This window comes from Mytilus edulis, chromosome 2 (genome assembly GCF_963676685.1).
Source record: "Mytilus edulis chromosome 2, xbMytEdul2.2, whole genome shotgun sequence".
Classification (NCBI taxonomy): domain Eukaryota; kingdom Metazoa; phylum Mollusca; class Bivalvia; order Mytilida; family Mytilidae; genus Mytilus; species Mytilus edulis.
In genome coordinates, this window is record NC_092345.1 from 25429216 (window position 1) to 25450548 (window position 21333).

Genomic DNA, 21333 nt, shown 5'->3' on the forward strand with positions numbered 1-21333 from the left:
TTCAATCAACTAAAATTGACAGTTGATAGTATTTTTCTATACACAGTTTTACCCTTATTGTACCAATTTCCCTGAGAATTTCAAACCACAAATTTACATGTTTAAACAAGAATAAATTTTCATAGGCTTGTATGTAAAATTGAGAGAGAGAAAAAAATAACTATAGATGAATTCACACGAATCACAGTTGATGTATTTTTCTGTACACAGTCTTACTCTGGTGTTTCTCCTTCTAGTTCTGTTGATTCCTCCTTTATAATATGGTCTCTGTTTTCATCCACACTTGATGCACGAGATGTACGATGGATAGATTCCTCAGTACGGGGCCTATCATATAAGTATTCATGAACATTGGGTATACGTTCTAAGATCTCTCTCCTTCTCGCTAAAGTTTTGTTAGCTGGAGGCAGTGATGTCCTGTTTTCTAAAAATAGAAACAAATACTGACATTAAGATTTCTTACTAATAATATACTCATATGTTGACCCCAAAGTGATCTTTTTTATTTCTCTCTTGCTAGTATCACTGATTTTCCATTCATGAATTTAAAGTAGTTTATATTAATAACTAAATGATACTTGTTAAAATCAATAATATCTTAATATTTAATTCATGATCATGAGCCAAAATAAAAAACAAAAATAACTTTTTGTTTCTCAAAAATTAGTTTTTTAACATAATGGCATTTTTACTGTTAGTTACAAATGTAATACATCATGGCCATTTTAAGTTATATCTATATAACTATGAAAATTTTATACAGTTATCAGTGCAAACTGATTGGTTTCCAAAAATTAATTATGACAAAATCTATGTATTTGGTTGGTGCTGGGATCACTACATTGTAAAAGATAAAAACTTTTAGGAAAGTGAATTTTTAATTTATCAGTGCTGTGGAATTAAAAGGGAATTTCCAACATTTTATTATGCCTTCTATGAATATCAAAGTGTTAAGTGAAGAGGGTGTGCATCTCTGGGAATCATTATAATATATATTTACATATTATTTGTGTATGTGATTTATAAACAATAAGTGTAGATACAAAACATATGCCCCTCAAATGAAGTCAAATGTGGATAAGGTCTATATAACTCTTATGAGAATAAAAACAACACAGTTTTAGTATAACTCCTTGTAAAATGAAAAATAAAAAAAAACATCATTTCCATTCAAGATTTATTTTGAATATGAAGTTGCACATCTTTCATGTCAAGCATACATACAATACAAGTTATTGTACATTGACAAAAATTGTGTGTTGGGTGTTGCATGTGGAGTAGATTCTGTTTACCAGGAACACCTGAGATCCCCTCAAGTTTTTGGCGAGGTTCATGTTACTTGGTTTTTTTTTCCTATGTTATGTTTTGTTTACTTTTGTTTGTCTTTTGGTAGTTTTTTTGCCATGGAAATGTCATTTTGTTTTTTTACTTTTAGTAGAAATAAATAAAATTTAAAGTACAAAAAAAAGTATTGTCAAATAGAAGGAGACTGCAATCAACCCTATAAAGTTTAGACAGGATGAATAAAAAAAGAGACTGAGCTATACATAAAGACAGTGGACAGACAAATAAACTGAATGATTAAGGGACAATGGTATGCCATTACATGTCTGTGATCTCAGGCATATGAAGAAAGTACATCAATTATCTTTATATTTCATGTATTCACAAAAATGTATAGCGATCAAGATTATAAACAGTGCATCATGTCAAATATATTAAGATCAAGAGCAAGTCTGTTTGAAGATTTCTTCCTCCTCTTTCTAAAAAATTCATAGTCAAAAGGCAGTGAACTGGGGAATCAGCTGTGCAAGTTTTTACCATGAGTAGGTTTAACCTAAAGAAAAGTTTTGTATTTTTTCATAAGCATTTCAGTTTAAATAGAATTTCAAACCCTGTGTATGATTTATAATGGTTTTAACATTGTTCAATCAAGAGTCACAAACATGCAATTTTAGCTGATATTTTTTCACAATAAGATCGTAACTTTTTTATGTCCCTTTTGGTAACATTTTTAAAGTATCTACACATTCTTGGTATTTTATTATTGAGGTTTGAGCAATCCTGATTATAGTAATTCCTGAAAAGTGCATGACTTGACAAAATACTTACTAGGTTTAAAATCTGTAATAACATGTAAGGATGAAAATTAAGCAACCCAGAATCTAAAAGTGAGTTCATGTAATTAATATCTAATATCTTGAGCTGTGATTGTAAATCTCAGAATAGTTTTTGTAATTATTTGAATTCATTGTCATTTTTTTTATTTAAACAGGCACATGTTCAGGATTTGATGTAATTTCTGAACACTCCAGATCATAGTAGAAGTAAGACTGACCACATATTTATATATTTTTTTTAATTGGCTGTAAACTACATTTTTTTACTTTTTTATGAGGGAGCACTCCCATTTGAATCTGTGCCCGTCTTTCAGACTCTTACCATAATTGTACTCTGTACTTACCAGAAACGATACCTCTACACTTCTCTATTGATGGTCCTTTAACATTCACTGGCTTCAGTGGCTTTAATCTACAAAATCATACAGAGAATGTCAATAAAAATGAAACATTTATTTAACAAGGTTAATCAACACAAATCACAGGCAAAAATAAGTTGGTTTGTACTATCCATTATAAGGTACACACAGGACCACTGCTTTTGAAAGAATTAAACTTATTAGAGCATAATAAAAATAAGAACATCCAAATCATCTTAGGTAAAGACCATAGAAGGAGTTGCAACCTTTGTTATTCAAATTATCTACTAGATAATTAAAGACACAAATATATCATTTACATCATACCAGTACCAAAACAATGAGTACTGGGCATGGACCTTTTACTTTTATGGAAGTAAAAATTAGCATTTTAGAAGTAAAGATCCTGTATAAAAAAATTGCAGAAATTTTTGCGCTATCTAAGAATGCATATTTATGGTTTGCTAAAATTAAAAGGAAGCTATACAGCACAAAAATATTGAACTGATGAAATAGCGCAGAAAATCTCTTACATAAAAGAGCTGTGTCAGAAGCGCAAGATACATGTGTAGGCCCAATGTGTAACATATTCAAATGGAAAAAAAAATAACATGGCATATTGAAAAAAAGCATTATAAGTCATTTAATCAGAAATGATCCTTAAATTATTTGCATATATCTACAAATACTTTAATTGATTAGGTCAGTCAGAGCTGTTTCCCTTGTGCTACACATGGAAAGACCAGAATCTACTTCCATAACCTATGCAAAAACTATGTCCATTTTATTGTGATCTATTCATGCACAATACACATGCATGAATTTCTTGGGTTCTTTCAGACTTTATTCAGTTTGTGAGTTAACTGCTCCCAGTTTACACATCAATAGCCTCCAGAAAAAAATATGTTTTAATCCTAAAGTCAATACAAGAGGCTGTCAGAGTGACAGCAAACCAGATTTTTTAACATTTATTTGAGTTCTGGCATTTTTCAATATCACAAGGACAATAACTCCTGAACAGTGAAAGTGAAAATCGTCAATATCAAACTTGACCTCCATTTTGTCATCAGAAACAACAAACTAAACTTTGAAAAGCTTTGATTATGCGGTTCAATTAAGATACAGCTTACAGCAGGGATACTGTCAGGGATGGAAATGGTGAAGAGTTAAGAGTGCAACATGTAAAAAAATATGTCTTGAATAAATACGACAGTTCAAGTAACGAACAGTGAAAACTCTGGAATCAAATCTGAAGTAGCTTGCTTTTATTGATCCAAACTAAAAATATAAGTTTTAAGTAAATCTATCCTAGCATACTCAAATCAATGCAGAACACAAATTTGACTTAAATCCAAAGGGTTAAAATCCGATAACTCTGGAACAACTGACCAAAATTTTTTCAAAATAATTACTTTTACCAAATAATTATGCAGCGTTTAAAGTACATCAATCCAAACATATTCTAGATAGTATGTGAACTGTTACATCTGACAATTAACATGGTTCAAGTCTGGAACAACAAGCCAAGAACAGGTTTTCATGCTAGGGAATTGTCTTTATAAACATGATAAACTTGCAGTGAGGTGAAAGATTTTTCTTTGGTGTTGAAGTCCTCACTGTGATTATGAGATGAAATACAGCAATGAAAGTGCTTTTCCTTGGCTTTTTGTGTTTTGTTCTGTGTTTGTACATTTTTGTATCTTTTCCATTCAAATATGGAAAGGGAGCTTTCTTCAAACAAATCAAATTGGTTAAAATTAATTAAGGGGTCTTAAATAATGTTGTACAGCATGTACAGAGAGGGGGGATTGACAGAGAGACTGACAATTGTATGCACTAATAAATATTGTCCATGATAGGCATATAACAAGAATGTGTCCAAAGTACACGGATGCCCTAATCGCATTATCATTTTCCATGTTCAATGGACCGTGAAATTGGGTAAAAAATCTAATTTGGCCTTAAAAGTAAACAGATCAACCAAAAGGGAACATGTGTACTAAGTTTCAAGTTGATTGGACTTCAGTTTCATCAAAAACTACCTTGACCAAAAACTTTAACCTGAAACTCGCACTTTTAATTTCTATGTTCAGTGGACCATGAAAATGGGGTCAAAAGTTTAATTTTGTTTTAAAATAAGAAAGATCATATCATAAGGAACATGTGTACTAAGTTTCAAGGTGATTGGACTTCAGCTTCATCAAAAACCACCTTGACCAAAAACTTTAACCTGAAGTGGGACGAACGGATGGACAGACAGACGGTACGACGGACAAACGAACGGACGGACGGAAGGACGCACAGACCAGAAAACATAATGCCCCTCTACTATCATAGGTGGGGCATAAAAACTGATTTCCCAAGAAAATGTTAAAATACAGTAGTATATTTTTGTATCATTAATGGCATACTATATGTTGGTGTGCATGCAACTATTCTACATATAACTAATAAGTGATATTCATCCTCTTGGCCCAAATCACCAGTACAGTTCATACTTCTAAATAAAAGGCAATGTAATCATAAATAATATAAATTTAAATAAATGCTTGCATGCAACCTTATCCCCTGTATGTATGGATATGTGTAGCCAGTCATGCTTCATTTGTATTAAGAATGATAATTTTCTTACATGTAATTATCTCTACAAATCAAGTAAACAAATAAGAAACAATTTCCAAAAATAGACTTCAGATTAATTAAAAAGTTATCTGCTTCTGGTAACTTTTTGTAACAAATTAAAGGAAAAAAATGATGAAAACTTTATGAATCTGTTCATTGATTTTAAATTGCTAAAGGTTGCCATTCTGGTGAATGGTGCAATACTGAAAATACTAAATTTTCCATATAGTGACTTAATAAAACAAATTATGACCTACAGACCCTAAGGACACACGTATATTTCTTTATTCCACAGAGTACTTGTATGGTTACTTTCTAATAACCATTTGCCAAGTAAAACTTTTAAATACATTCAAATGTTCTCAAAATATATTCAACAAGAATGTGTCCCTAGTACATGGATGCCCCATCCGCAATATCATTTTCTATGTTCAATGGACAGTGAAAATTGTGGAAAATCTCTAATTTGGCATTAAAATTAGCAAGATCATATCATAGGGAACATGTGTATTAAGTTTTAAGTTGATTGAACTTCAACATCATCAAAACCAACCTCAACCAAAAACTTTAACCTGAAGAGGAACAGACGAACGGACGAACAGACTGACGAACGCACAGACTGACAGACGCACAGACCATAAAACATAATGGTTAATGGGGCAAAATAAATAGGGCATAAAAATAACTACAATAATCCTTCAATCTTTGCATCAATCTGTGATACTTACTTTCCCTTCAGAAGCCTACCATGGAGTTTAGCCTTTTGTTCAACTGGTTCTCTGGATAACATTTTACCTACTTGGAAGGTAGCAAATGCAGTCATGTCTTTTAGATCTTGTGCTGGAGAGGAAGGTCTTTCCTAAAATATGTATACAAACTTGTATGTATGTACGGGTATGTTATAATGTACTATTAAAACTTTGCAATATTGATTGATTGTTGGTTGCTTAACGTCCAGTAGCAAATATTTCATGCGTATTCTGGACGAGAACAAGTTCACAATAAATGCAATAGGTAGGTCTTGTCACAACTGAGGCCATATGGGATGATGGTCGGGGAAATTTGGACTGCCGCTGGAAAATGAGGGTATATTGAATAGGGGCAGAAATTTTGCCTTGCGACAGGTCACCTACGGACCCCTCAAAGAGTTGTTGCAAGGGTTCTTAATGCGCAAAGAGCGTGACACTCTCTCTACACGAGACATCGGATTTAACGTCTCCATTCTAACAGGAAGTGACTGTGAACTTGATACATCCCGCGCAGCCAAATGGACGCCCCACTTCAGCAAGCGTTTTACTGCCGGTCGAGAGAAGACCAAGTGACCATATTTCTATTCCCCAGTCACCCTTAGGGTTAAAAATATTATTGATTATTAACTTTTTCCAAATATATTTCTTTTATGATGAAAGTGAATGTCAAATATACTTCAATTCCTTATTATTTTTACTTTATACATATTCACATGTATCGAATTATTTACACACCATGTTATATTTGCATTTGGGTGCAATTGTGACAATTAAATCTTCACTGTTAATCTTTGCTGTAAAACAAATTTATGGCTTTTTATGACAAGTTTAAGGAGAACAAATTCCATGGTAAATTGTCTTCAGCGAAAAATTGCTAAACTTAAAACACACACAGGATAATATACTAAAAGACTGTTACTGCATATTCTTTATTGCCAGATATAACAAGTGTAACTGTGAGCTACTGCTCACTGATGATACCCCCGCCGCAAGTGGAAAATGTTAATAGTGTAAAAATATGTAAGTGTTCGGTAAACAGGAAGTTGCCGAGTGATGAATCTGAAAACGCATCACACAGTATAGCTGACTTATATAAACCCTGAAACCAAATTTCAGAAATCCTGGCATTGCAGTTCCTGAGAAAAATGCGACGAAAATTTTCAACTTGGCCATCATGTGTAAAACGATAGTAGTGTTCGGTAAACAGGAAGTTGTCGAGTGATGAATCTGAAAACGCATCACACGGTATAGCTGACTTATATAAATCCTGAAACCAAATTTCAGAAATCCTGGAATTATAGTTCCTGAGAAAATGCGACGAAATAAAAAGGTAAGTGTTCGGTAAACAGGAAGTTGTCGAGTGATGAATCTGAAAACGCATCACACGGTATAGTTGACTTATATCAAGTCTGAAACCAAATATCAGAAATCCTAGTAGTGCAGTTCCTGAGAAAAATGTGACGAAAAATTTTCAACTTGGCTATCAGGTGTAAAAATGATACAAGTGTTCGGTAAACAGGAAGTTGTCGAGTGATGAATCTGAAAACGCATCACACAGTATCTATAGCTGAGTTATATCAAGCCTGAAACCAAATTTCAGAAATCCTGGTAGTGTAGTTCCTGAGAAAAATGTGACGAAAAATATTCATGGGACGGACGGACTGACTGACAGACTGACGGACTGACGGACTGATGGACTGACGGAAGGACAGACAGAGGTAAAACAGTGTACCCCCCTTTTTTTCAAAGCTGGGGTATAATTAAAATATTAGAGAAATCAAGCTGAAAATGTTTTTTTATCATTACCTGAGGAGATATCTCTGTCTTCTGCATAGAATGTTTAAAAGGTGACTTGATGTGAACGTTTGGTTTGGGTTTCTGTCGACTTGTAGGTGAAACAAATATTGAAGATGCCGGTGTATTCCTGCCACTGCAAAGTAGCAAAAGATATTAATGATAATGTCACCTTCACATAGTTAACTATGTAATAATTATAACATCTTAATGATTGTGAAAGGAAAAATGTCTTTCATGTAGTTAAGAAGAAAAATAAATGAACGGCAGAAAGCCAATATTTGAAACAATGATATATTGTTGGTAAAAGAGAATTTCATACATTATTTTGGTGATCTGAATTTTCTACATTGGTTTTAGTGTTTCATAGCTTGGGTCAGGAAAACATGTAGCTACATGTATTCAAAATTTTCAAAAGAATCTTTAATCAAACAGAGTATTGAAAAACATAATATTTTGGAAAGACAATTTTTGTATGGAAAAAACATTGATGCTAATTATAAGTAAAGGTATATGGGCCTTCATTCCTGGTAAAATCAAACAGGTCGTTAAAATGCAAATGAATGCATGTTCTAATTCATATATTAAGCATATCAGCCATATTTCAGAGACTGTTTGAAAACAATAACAATAAATGGCTATAGCAGTCAAGTGAGACTTTCATCAGATGCATTCATGCAAGATCCAAAATGTAGAGTGAAGTGACCTAAATCAGACATGCATATTACTTGTGCTAGCAAGTTTTCTTGTTTTATTCTTTTTAAAAGTAGAATTATCATGATAGTAATAGAACAAAGGTTTTCATCAGTCAAAATATTTTAACAAATATTTTTCAAAGTATTATGACAAAATTAATCAAAATTATATATAAATCTGGACATGGAAGCCGGCTTCATCAAAACTAATAATAATAAATTTTGTGTAATAAAGAAGAGGAACACATGGAAATGATTAGGAACTTCAAAAACAGGGCCGTAATTACCTATGAGGCAGGGGAGGCAACTCCTGAATTTTCTACACCAAAATTTTTTTTGGAAGTAATAAAATGAAATATTGACAATATGTACACGAAGAACTTGAAAATATATCATAAACAACACAAGTTTACAGTTTTAACAGTGTTATCATGATATGTTCCCTGGTTATAGTTATATAAATGTCTGTTCAGCTTTCAACAACAGTGAAATTCAAGATCCTCGATAAAAAAAGTATCTTGCTTTATATGTTTTTTTAACTTACCAGTTTGATTTCTAACAAAAATATCTTTAAATACAGATAATAATTTTTTGCATAAAAATTGCTTCCAGGAACCAGCAATACTGATGTTTCTTAAAATGAGGAAATCGAAGGAAAACGGGTGATTTTTAGCCATATTGGCAAAAATTACGCGGTCACAATGTATTTAATGTTAATAATTATAGGTCAAAGTACGGCCTTCAAAACGGAGCCTTTGCTCTCCCCAAACAGTAATCTCATTTTGTTTTTGCATAAAAATTGCTTCCAGGTTCAAGCAATACCGATGTTTTTTAATTAAGGAAATTGAAGGAACTTGATGTTGACAAATGCTGAAGATTTGACGCAATTTACAAATTAAATGAATGTTAGATGAACAAACTTTACTTTGATTGTCTTTAATGACCTAAAAAAAATATTCACATTCTAAAGCCTATTTGTCTAGCCACTGCTAACATAATTCATTGTCAATAGCTGCTATACTAAGTTCTACTAATTAATATACAACATTCAAAGACTTACAGCTAGAAATAAATGAAAGACTGAAAGAAGGTACATATTTACTGATAGCATGAAGGTACATATTTACTGATAGCATGAAGGTACATATTTACTGATAGAAAGAAGGTACATATTTACTGATAGCATGAAGGTACATATTTACTGATAGCATGAAGGTACATATTTACTGATAGCATGAAGGTACATATTTACTGATAGAAAGAAGGTACATATTTACTGATAGCATGAAGGTACATATTTACTGATAGCATGAAGGTACATATTTACTGATAGCATGAAGGTACATATTTACTGATAGAAAGAAGGTACATATTTACTGATAGCATGAAGGTACATATTTACTGATAGCATGAAGGTACATATTTACTGATAGCATCATCAGAAATTTTGAGAACTGTAAGCAAAACACTATATAACTGGGACGGGAACTCTAACATACATACCACTTTACAAATTTTTTGTTTACCCTAAGGTATATAAAATACTTTTATTACACTATACACAACGATATCTTATTCTCCTATAAATAGGTTAGAACTGGCTTAAATTGTGTTTGAATTATTTCCCCTGGCTGCAATTATGGAGGTATAAATGTTTTTTTAAACTTTTTATTATTTGAGTTCAACCAAATTGAATCATGTTATACACACAATTTTGATATGAATCTTACTAGATCGTAGCAAGTATTGAATGAATTACACAAGACTTTAAAAACATAAAATTGTTCAGAAAAAACCTTAGTGTCTAATTAAGGTGGTCAGTTAACATTTTAAATTGGCAGAATTGTAAAGAAATTTCTGCACTTAGACCTCCAGCATTGGGTCGAGGGAAATAACACAAATTGTGTCAATACAAAACTATCTGTTCATATGTGACATTCATATAAGAAATTTTGCTTATTATTTTAATTGTGACTGTTTCAGTGCAATCTGTATACCTTACCTGCAAGTTTATGCTGACAAAATTTAATAAAAAATATTGAATTTATATCTATAAAAAACAACTTGTGTAGGATCAATTTTACAAGTGAATTCATAAACCATGCAAATTTCAATAAGGGTAAGGGGTGCAGAATGTTGTTAGATATGTGCATTTAAACCTTCCTTTAACAATTGATTTGTTTCCTTGATCTCCTTTTTCATGTGTGCTAAGTAATTTTGTGACTAAATAAAAAGTTTGACTGGATCTTGAGCAGCATTATGCATGAACAATAGACTTTAATTTCAATTTGTTCTTGATAACAATAGGGAGGAAGTGCATTTTCACAAACTCATGCCAGGTTAACACGTTGACCCAAATAACAATATTTCATATTAGGTAAAAGTGCATATTATTGAACTCATACAAGGTTCACACCTTAACCTAAATAACATTCTATCACAGTGGAGGGAGTGCATTTTCACAAACTCCTGCCCGGTTCACACTTTAACCTAGATAACATTCTGTCACATTGGTGGGAGTGCATTTTATGAACATGCCAGGATCACACTATGACCTTGATAACATAATTTCACAGTGGACGGAGTGTGTTTTCACAAACTCATGCCAGGTTCAAACTTTGACCTAGATAACATTGTTTCACACATAATAGGAAGTGCATTTTAACGAACTCATGCCAGGTTCAAACTTTGACCTAGATAACATTATTTCACATAATAGGAAGTGCATTTTAACGAACTCATGCCAGGTTCAAACTTTAACCTAGATAACATTATTTCACATTTTGAGGAAGTAAAATTGAGAATGGAAATGTGCATGTTACAAACTCATGCCAGGTTCACACATTGACCTTACCGTCTTCGAAGTTTACTGGGAGCACTAGCTGTCTGTCTCAAATTATCTCTATTCAGCAAATAAACAATTACTAATTACAAATATTTTATAAAATCATTTAATGGGAGATAACTCCATAATTTTAGAGAACCTTCATTTTACAGATCTGTTACTTTAGAAACTACTAAAATATTAATCATGTTATTTCATTCATCAACATTGTTTAATCTTATTTCTTAATGAAGAAAAGATTCATTAAATTTTTACCAACAAAGTTGAATTTAAAGTCATTACATCTAGATAGCCATTATCTCCATTCAATTAAGCAAGTTCACTACAGAGAATAGTTCTAATAGCATAAAAATATCCCATAATAAGACAAAAACCTCCATTAAACCAATAATTTGAAAATGATATTCCATTTGCCATATTAAACAATGTTTTGATTACCAAATGTGCTGCTTTAAAAATGGCTGAATAGCGTGCAGCTTAAATGGCTGAAGCGCTTCTCGACTTGGTTTAATTCTGCAAATTTAAATTCTAGCCTGTACGAAGCCTATTAACAACAATTTTCCAATCTAGTTTATTGGTGATGTTCACTCCTTGATTTTACATTGAATGAACATTCTTTAATTTTACACATTTCATCATCACAAATTTATGCTTATACTTAACACAAAACTGCATTGTAGGCATGCAAAATTTTAGTGATAGCTTTTATCATATGCATGCTTGCATTAACAAAACAAAATTTGGCTGGAAGATAAGTCTCCGCCCTTTTTTTTAATTAAAAAAAAAATATGAATCCTTAGCAAAATCCTTAACTAGCTTTCATTCATAGCTTCCACAAATATAAAAGATTAACAAAATTGAAAGACCAAATATCATCAAACAATTTTAAAAGCTTTTGCTAGCTAGCAATTTTGGAACATTCAATATAAAATTAATGTATTCTCTAATCAAAATCAGCTAACGTAATTGTGTCATACAAATTACATTTATACAATTATTTGAATTATAATGAAATACACTTTAAAATTGAATTAAATAGAATGACAAAAATTTGCCAATCAATATAACTACTACTTATTTATAGGCCAGCCAAAACTGAAAAAAAATGTGTAGTCTCCTTATTCATCAGCAGATAAAAAATACATTGTATTTTAAAACTTTAATTCAGTATACATAATTATATAATTATGACTAAATGACTTTAATTTCAGAAAGAAGAAAAAACATAAAGAAACAAATCATAAAACAACAATAAAGTCATAAAATTATCTAATTTGAATGTACCTGTTGATATAGGGTGAAGGTGATGCGCCATCAGGGACATATAACCTGCCTGATACTGTGGGAGCTCTACCCCTCCGTACAGATGATGGCCTTTGTGGAAGACGGGCTACAAAAAATAAATAATGAATTCAAAGTTCCATAATTGCATTAAATATGTTAAAGATTAATGTGATAAATATTTCATTACTCTAAATTCAGAAACTTTTGCTATGTTTTATTATTGCAAATATTGAAACAGGATAATATGTTTTTGGCAGCTTTTCATGAAATCACAATGATTACCGTAATTCAGGCATTTGTGTTCATTTTTCAACAACCACAATAACAAATTTGTTATTTGATATAACCTTTGATATAATTGTAAGCACAAGATGTTAACCTTGAGTTTACAAGATCTGACAGACAGACCCCTGGATGGACAGACACCTGGTACTTCTGTGAGCCCTCGGTGTGTTGTACAGAGGACATTGATTTATATAGTTAACATTGAAATTTCACTCTTAAAGGCATAAAGTTGTCACTCAATCTAATTAAAATTAAATCCTTTAATTTTAATTAGATTGAGTTGTCACTGAGCGACCACATTATTTCCAGCATAACTTCGATTTCATCTCAACAACTTTGAAACATTTGGTACAAAATGAAAATAATAAGTTATATTTTTTTTGTGTTCGAAACATTTTCTTTATTTACCTTTTCTATATTTTCAATATCAAGTTGGCAAGTGATTTATCAAAGAATATACCTTCCACAGTTTAACATGTTTAAGACAGACTTAACTTTTTTCTATTTCCCCCTTATACAAAAAAAATGAAACTTTTTACAATAAGAATACTTTAACTAGTACATATTTTGTTGTTACATTTGGATTAAATCAGTAAAGATCCCTTCCTGCAAATATGTCATCAATTAGAAAGATCATAATTGGATACACAAAAATAAAACATTCCATAAAAGTTTGGCCCAAGAAATTGCAAACTTTAAACACTTTTCAGAAAAAGTATTTTAAGAAAACAAAACTATCTTGAATATATATGTAGGATTTTTTAACATCAATATCTTTTTTCATGTAGATGAGAACTGTGTTACTTCTATATTTATCATTACTATACAAATCCTATATAAAATCAGTGGGTTCATTCCTCCTATTCCCACTTTTTATAAATCTGGTAAGAAAAGTTAAAATTTCATATGGGAATAGGAGGAAAACTTGAGAGAGAGAGAGAGAGAGAGAGAGAGATTAATTATCAAAACATCTTTTGTTCTTTGCATGTGGGAATACAAGGAAAGTGATTTTAAAAAAGTGGGAATAAAAGGAAAGTTATTTTTTAAAAGTGGGAATAGGAGGAAGACACCAATCAGTGTACATAATGTTTTGATGGTAGTATGGTACCCATCTTTGCATGAAAATTTCAGCAATTCATGATCAATAAAAGTTCTTAAAGAAAAAATTGCTTGCATTTACATCAGATCAATAGTTTCAATTAAATTTTACAGTAAAATGCCATGTTAACTTTTTTTATGCCTTTTATACTTCAATAAATTGTTAAGATTAATCCAATAAAAAAAAAATATCTCGACCTACCAGAATAAGTATTTTTACGAGCCCACCAACGGTCTGAAACTAGTTCAAATGAAGTATGGAATCGCTCGAACACAAAAAGTGGTGTTTCAGATTTGCTATCAGCTAAGAGATCCATTTTGATAACTTGGCACTACCACATTAATTTCCATAAGAAAAAGAGTAAAGAAGGTTTCATGGAGAATGAAGTTCTGACATTGAAATTCCGACAAGGATATGTTTTAAATTCCTTACACAAGTGTGAAGCTGTCAATGTTAAACAATGTATAATTTAAAACACCTGAGACAACACAATGAGATATTATAATGAGGATTATTTGTAAGATAATTAAGAATATTTAAACCTCATAAAAGGGTTAATATATACAAAATATCAATATTGTATAATGTATACATACGTGTATTTGTATGTAAACATGATAAACAAAATGTTTTACAAATCCTGAATAAAGTCATTTTTTGGAAACATTTTAGTTTTAAATATTACATGATCCAAAATTTACATGACAATGTTTGTTAGAAGATGTTTGTCTTAAAAAGTTAGTCTTTATTTTTATTGTGTTGTACATGTTCAGTTGCTGTCTTTCACAAAAATAAAGAAGACTTGAATATCAGGGTCTGGACCTGCTTTGCTGTGTATAAATAATTTTTCTTTTTACTGCAATTTGTTTCAGCAAATAAAAAGTACATATGAACATGATGAACAGGGGCGGATCCAGCCATTTTAAAAAGGGGGGTTCCAACTATATGCTCCCATTCAAATGCATTGATCGTAAAAAAAAAGGGGGTTCCAAACCCCGGAACCCCCCTCCCTGGATCCGCCAATGATGAAGTTGTACAGCAGACTTTAAAAAAAATCCTTTCACACTATAACTTAAAATTATCAACTTGCAGACCAAATAAATATTATTAAGAATGGAGGTACAGATTAACAGACAAGGACTAGTGGATTCTAGACCTGCCTTATCCAATGACAACACAGATGATAGCTACTAGACCTGCCTTAGCCAATGACAACACAGATGATAGATACTAGACCTGCCTTAGCCAATGACAACACAGATGATAGCTACTAGACCTGCCTTAGCCAATGACAACACAGATGATAGATACTAGACCTGCCTTAGCCAATGACAACACAGATGATACTTAGAGATGTCTTCAAAAACATCTAAACCAAATGATTAACATATATACCTGGAGAAGTAGCAGCTGATGTCCTCCCAGAATTCATTGCATCAACCGTCAAAAACGGCTCAGTCTAAAAATATAAATACACCAAACTATAACAATATGAACATTGTATGTGATCTTTTTTCATGTACTAGTACTCTGTATTTATTTATTTTTGTCCAACTGATACAAATATGTATAAACTCACATTCTTTGTGACTGTACATGTATGTCACCTCTACAAGAATTATGGTTGTATGTGTTGTTGGGTTGCTGTCTGACATAGGTGTATCAAGGGGTGCCCTGCCCCCCCTTTTGTGAGAAACATTTGGTTGATTATAAAGGGAATCACTGAAGCATAAATGAAGCCCCCACTCCTGAGGTCAGTCATTGGGCCCCCTCTTATGAAAAGTTCTGCATCCGCTACTGTTTGTTAAATTAAAGCACTAAAAAAAATAAGAACTGTGCAGCTCACCTTAATATGATTAAAAATGTAATATAAAGATATTGAAATCCAAAATTCAAAATCTATTTAAACTGAAATAACCAAATGCTCATCTATATCAACAGAACAAAATTCTTATTCCTGACTTGTAAAATGACTCATATCTAAAGAATCTAAAGAATTTAATTAAAGCACTAAAAAAATCAGATATGTGCATGCAAAAGCATGATAGATTACTGTTTTTGCGAAAGGGGTGGCAAAAAAAAAACTGACCCAAGGGAAATCATGAGCATGTATTTAAACATGTTAAACTCGCATTATCAAATTTTGTATATGAACTAAACTGGATTTTTCTCAATAAATTATATTGCATAAATTTAAGTCACATTTTAGACTAAAATGACAAAATTGCAATAATAAATGCATGCAATATAATGTCTGCATTTACAGTACAACAACTGGTCTCATCTCAGTTTTAGTGACTTGTAAGAAAGACATGTGGTCTTTACATATTTTACGTCTACAAATGTATGAAATGTGTGTACTTACATTTATCAACAGTCAATATATTGTAGTGTCACCATTATTCATGTTATTGACAAATGATAAAATACAATGGTAGACTTTAAATACTTAAATATAGAAATGCTATATGAGTATCTTTTGTATACATCAATATATACCTTTGTTAAAAATAACACAAAACAACCATGATTTAAGCAGATACATTTGAAATAAAACCTTGATCATCCTAGCCTGTCTTCTGTGATTTATAGATTCTTATGCATTGTATGAGGGTCTTGAATAATTCTTTCAATTTTCAGGCCATTTTCTTTATTCTATATTCATTTTGCTCTTCATTATCTACTCTTTTTACTATAGCACCCCATTTTTCTCTATACTCTTTTAAATTTTGATTGCCCACTTTTCTGTAATATTGGCCACAGGCACTTGCAAGTGACTGTTATATTGGCCTAATTATCTCTTCTGTAAACCCCATCCATACCCTCTTGTATAGTGTGATCTAACAATTTATGAAGACAATTAAAGATTTAAATCAGTAAACAGAAATAAAAACAACAAAGAACTAGGTGCATAAGGGTTTTATACTTTGCTTCTGAATAAAACATTATATAATCATGTGATTATTTCCTCAACTGAAATTGGCAGGTATGTACAAATTCTTAACTGTAAGGTCTTTCAATATTATAGATATATACTGTCATGTAAGTTCAGATTTTTTTTCTGGTGCCATTTACCATTGCAATCCTTACGCATAAGGACACAAGTGCGAGATTTATTATCATGATTATTGTGATTTTAGAAAATTATGGGTACAAACTATATAATGCTATTCAAATTTATTTGAGGCTGCAAAACATATCTTGTCCAAATTTAGAAAATAGATTTAAAAAACATTACAATTATTTCCAAATAAATTCATCAAGATTTCAAAAACGATGGGAAAACTACAATTTCTTCTATAAAAAGGGACAAAAATGGCATAATTTGATACATGTTTGAACAAGTTGTAAGTGTGAAATATCAAATGCATGCAAGAAGCAATCTTTGAAAAAAAGTCATATCATATGCAGGAAAAGAGCTTTCAGATGTAAATTATATTATTTAAAAAAAAAATTGAAATGTTCATAATTATTTATATGCTTTTGTTTTTATTCTACAAGGAATAAAAAAATTAAAAAAAATGCTTTCTCTCTTTAAATATACGTGTATTATATAGTAAATGGACATATTAAAGTAATAATTCATCACTTCTAATTTTTGGCAATGTCTTTAATTTCATAACTTATTGTATACTATACATACATGTTGTATATCTATTTTTCTTTTCTTTTTTTTTTTGGGGGGGGGGGGGGGGGGGGGCTGCTTGTTTTGATATAGATATATCAACCACACTTGCATTAAAATGCATTAGTATTAAAAAAAAACATACTATATAGATTCTTTATCTACAATGTACATATTCTTTAAGAATTAAATAGTTCTCATTGTTTGTATTGTATTATGAAAATAATTGAGGTTGTAATGTTTATGCCCTAATTGGGGCTCATAATTGGAAATAAAAATATCTTCTTCTTCTTCTATCTTCTTCTATAAACCACATTATTTCAAAAAATACGTGTGGTGTCATTTCTAATAAGATTTCAACAAACTTTGTACCATATGAATTAGAAAGATAAAACACACATGCATATTTGCTAAAATAATAGTAAATTGGTTCATTTATTTGAAGTGTTATTTAATCTTAGATTATAAGATTATTCATAAACAAGTTTTATCTATCATGTTTATTCAGTCAACACATGTGTTATAAATGCATGTATTTCAACATGTTTAACTAAGATAAACTTGTAAATATAATCATCAATGTGTATATGCATCAAGGAAAAAACAAAAACAACTGAAGACAATAAAATTGAGAATTGAAATGGGGAATATGTCAAAGAGACAACAACCCAACCATAGAACAGACAACACCAAAAGGTCACCAATAGGTCTTCAATGCAGCAAGAAACTCCTGCACACCTGTCCTTCAGCTGGCCCCTAAACAAATATCTATACTAGTTCAGTAATAATGGATGTCATACTAAACTCTGAATTATACACAAGAAACTAAAATTAAAAATCATACAAGACTAACAAAGGCCAGAGGCTCCTGACTTGAGACAGGCACAAAAACTCTAGTTTTAACAAATTTTCTCCAATACAATGTATATGACTATGATTAGTATGTGACTGCAGATGAATAAAAGAATCAAACTGAAGACCAATGTCTCCTACTTTTCTCTGTGTTGCAACTTGTTTCATAAACTCATCATGATATATTTAGCAGACTAATTATGATTTTGTACCCCAGACAGATGTTTTGTCTACAAAAGACTCATCAGTGACGTCAAATAAAAAACTTAAAATAGCCAAATCAAGTTTAAAGTTGAAGACCATCATAAAACTGAGGATCAAAAATATCAAAAGTTACAAATGTATTGCCAGAATACATTCAAGCTTCAAGGTAATCAATTATTGGTGTCAAAAATCCTTTGTATTTCAATAATTCAAACTTTTGAAAACTGTACTTTAAAAAAAAAATGACCATTCCATTTCATGTCAACAAATTAAAGAGGTACTGACTACTGAGTTGGTGATATGTTCTCATCTGGGAGGGAAATTCTATCAGTAGTACATGCAGATATGTGTGCACATTCTACATACAATGTTTAAAGCAAATATTGGTCCCTGCATGTTTGTGAAGTATATTACGCTGTGTGCACTTATATATGTACACATATTATAATTACATGCACATGTATCTAAAGTCACATTTTTTTTCAAATGAGGCATTAACATTGTTTTAATACCAGTAATAATATCTAATAATTGATTATTCATATAAGAGCATTAGGTTAAAAATAATAATTATTTTGGTGCATTTACATGTATACGTAGTACAGTACAATATGAAAAGAGCTTAACTATGTACATGAATAGAGTTTAAAATATTTCATAAAATTAAGCCTTTCCTTATAATTAATTAAAGGCACAAAACAAATATTATTATACCTCTATAAAATGATGAATTACTATCATGTAAATACATGATATTTATATATAATATATGGGCTAGTACAAATGTAGTAGTAATGAAACTGTAATATAAATGTTTGGGGTATTTAACATAAAACGTCTAATCAACCATTTATTACAGCTTATTATTATTATATTGACATTAAAACCTGCAATCATCATGATCAGTGATTTTCAATAATAAAAGCACACTTTAATTTTTGAACCAAAGTATTCCATAAGAAATAAAATAATTACAGCAGCTTTCCTTCAATGTGTTCCTTACAAAGATACATGTAGCACAGTTGGAACACACCAGTAATAATTTATAATTTCAATTAATGTCTATCAACAGGTCACTAGAGGTTGAACACTTATAATCTTTTAATCATGTTTCCAAAAGTATATAAAGTACCTCTCAACGTGACAAAAATCTGAATCAATACTACAAACGCAAGATACCCATAAGAGCACATATATTTTGTACTTACAAATGTATGTTATATTCATAAAAAAAAAACAGATGTCATTTCCCAAAGATTAATGCAGCCTTTAGTAATGTCAACAGAAATAAACTCTAATAATACTTTACAGTTACCCACAAATTCTTCATAAACTTGACATTTCTTGTTTTAGTTTGAAAATATCATAATAATATTTTGAAACTAAAACATGTAAAAATGAACAAAAAATTGATATTACATTTCAGAATTAGTTTTCAAAAAATTTAATAGGCATAGAAAGAATTCTTGTTTCCGGACTGTTATATATCTCATAAGCATGATATTAAAGGGGTAATTTACTTCTTCGTCTATGCAAATAGTCTAGTTAGGACCTACAAACATGTATCACACAACCCAAATATCTTATTCAATATTGCAAAATGTATTGCAAATATGTGATACATTCTGTACTCATGTTGAGTTGCAACCACCCTGGTAAAGGATTACCAGATAATAAAGCTTATGTGACTTTACCTCATGGGGTTTCATTGGTCTGCTTCTTGATTTGACAGGAGGTCTTCCAAATCCTGAATTAGTACTTCTATGTGATCTGTCAGTTCCACTGCCAGAGATTGCACTAGCTGAAAGAACTCTTTTATTTCCAGCACTTGTTATGCGTTTATTTATAGGGATATCTATCTCAACAACTAAATCTGGATCCTGCTCAAAATTATACGTTGTGTGATCAGCTGTTATCGGGGATTTGTGACCCCAGAGATGAACTTTGGTTCCATCGTGATGATCTACAGGATTATAGTCACCAGAACCCGAGTGTGACATGTCCCCCATATTGTTTTACTTGAGGTAATTAAGCATTTTTATGTAACTTGTTTCAAGGTTTATTAGGGTTTCTAGTTATTCATAATTAAATCACCAGAAGATAGGAATGTCAAATGTTTTTCATTGTAGGGGTTTATTTTTCATGTGCATGTCAACCATATTGTTTACGTCCGGATAACAACCAAGCGATAACAGGTGCGACCAAAAAAAGTCCCTGTATGTACGAAAAGTTGTCACGTAGAATGATGAAAATTTAAAAATGTTTTTTATTGCACCATGCCATTGATACGTGAAATGAAATATACATACATTATGATTCATTTCAATATGATTTTATTTAAATTAGTACGCGAGCGGAAGTAGGTAAATTCCGCCAAAATGGTAAATCTTAATACACAATTCGAAACAATATTAAATAAGAAAAGAACGGACGTAATTATGTCGGTTTGCATATGTATAAAGTGCTGCAAGTTATACATGTGTTAATAATCCATTTTCATCTAAATTTTCGACTTTAAGTTGAAAACATTTTAAATAGTGTGCGAGCTTTCCTGGGGCGTGTTTTTCTTCTTTTTTTTTTGGTTCTTCGGTAGTGAGCCAGAAGAGGTCCCGTGAATTCCATTTTTTTGCATTGGGAAGATCTTCTGGCTCTCTTCAACCTCTTCTTTCAAAATAGGTGGTTTAGAGGCACAAAACAAACATGGCGTCGTTTAGTCTAAATGCCATTAATAAATTTATGAATGAAGATATATTAGAATGTGAGCTGTTATAATTTTTTTTACGGTATGACAGCCTTAGTA

At 31.2% G+C, this 21333-nt stretch overlaps 1 protein-coding gene across 5 annotated transcripts in view; it reads right to left on the bottom strand.

The window, feature by feature from the left end:
* LOC139511812 (titin homolog) overlaps positions 1-20724 on the bottom strand; it is a 33085-nt gene extending 12361 nt beyond the window's left edge. The window contains exons 1-8 of one of the 5 annotated variants that reach the window (XM_071298901.1): positions 20228-20724; positions 15248-15311; positions 12469-12574; positions 9843-9866; positions 7657-7780; positions 5830-5960; positions 2465-2532; positions 217-424 (exon numbers count right to left, since the gene is read on the bottom strand). In XM_071298901.1, coding sequence (XP_071155002.1) covers positions 217-424; positions 2465-2532; positions 5830-5960; positions 7657-7780; positions 9843-9866; positions 12469-12574; positions 15248-15311; positions 20228-20542 — 1040 coding nt within the window. In that variant the 5' untranslated portion in view covers positions 20543-20724. Of the gene's footprint in view, positions 1-216; positions 425-2464; positions 2533-5829; positions 5961-7656; positions 7781-9842; positions 9867-11193; positions 11242-12468; positions 12575-14053; positions 14304-15247; positions 15312-20227 lie in introns of those variants that run through there. The other 4 variants (XM_071298900.1, XM_071298902.1, XM_071298903.1 and 1 more) reach the window with 4 other exon arrangements.
* Positions 20725-21333: the final 609 nt, after the last annotated feature.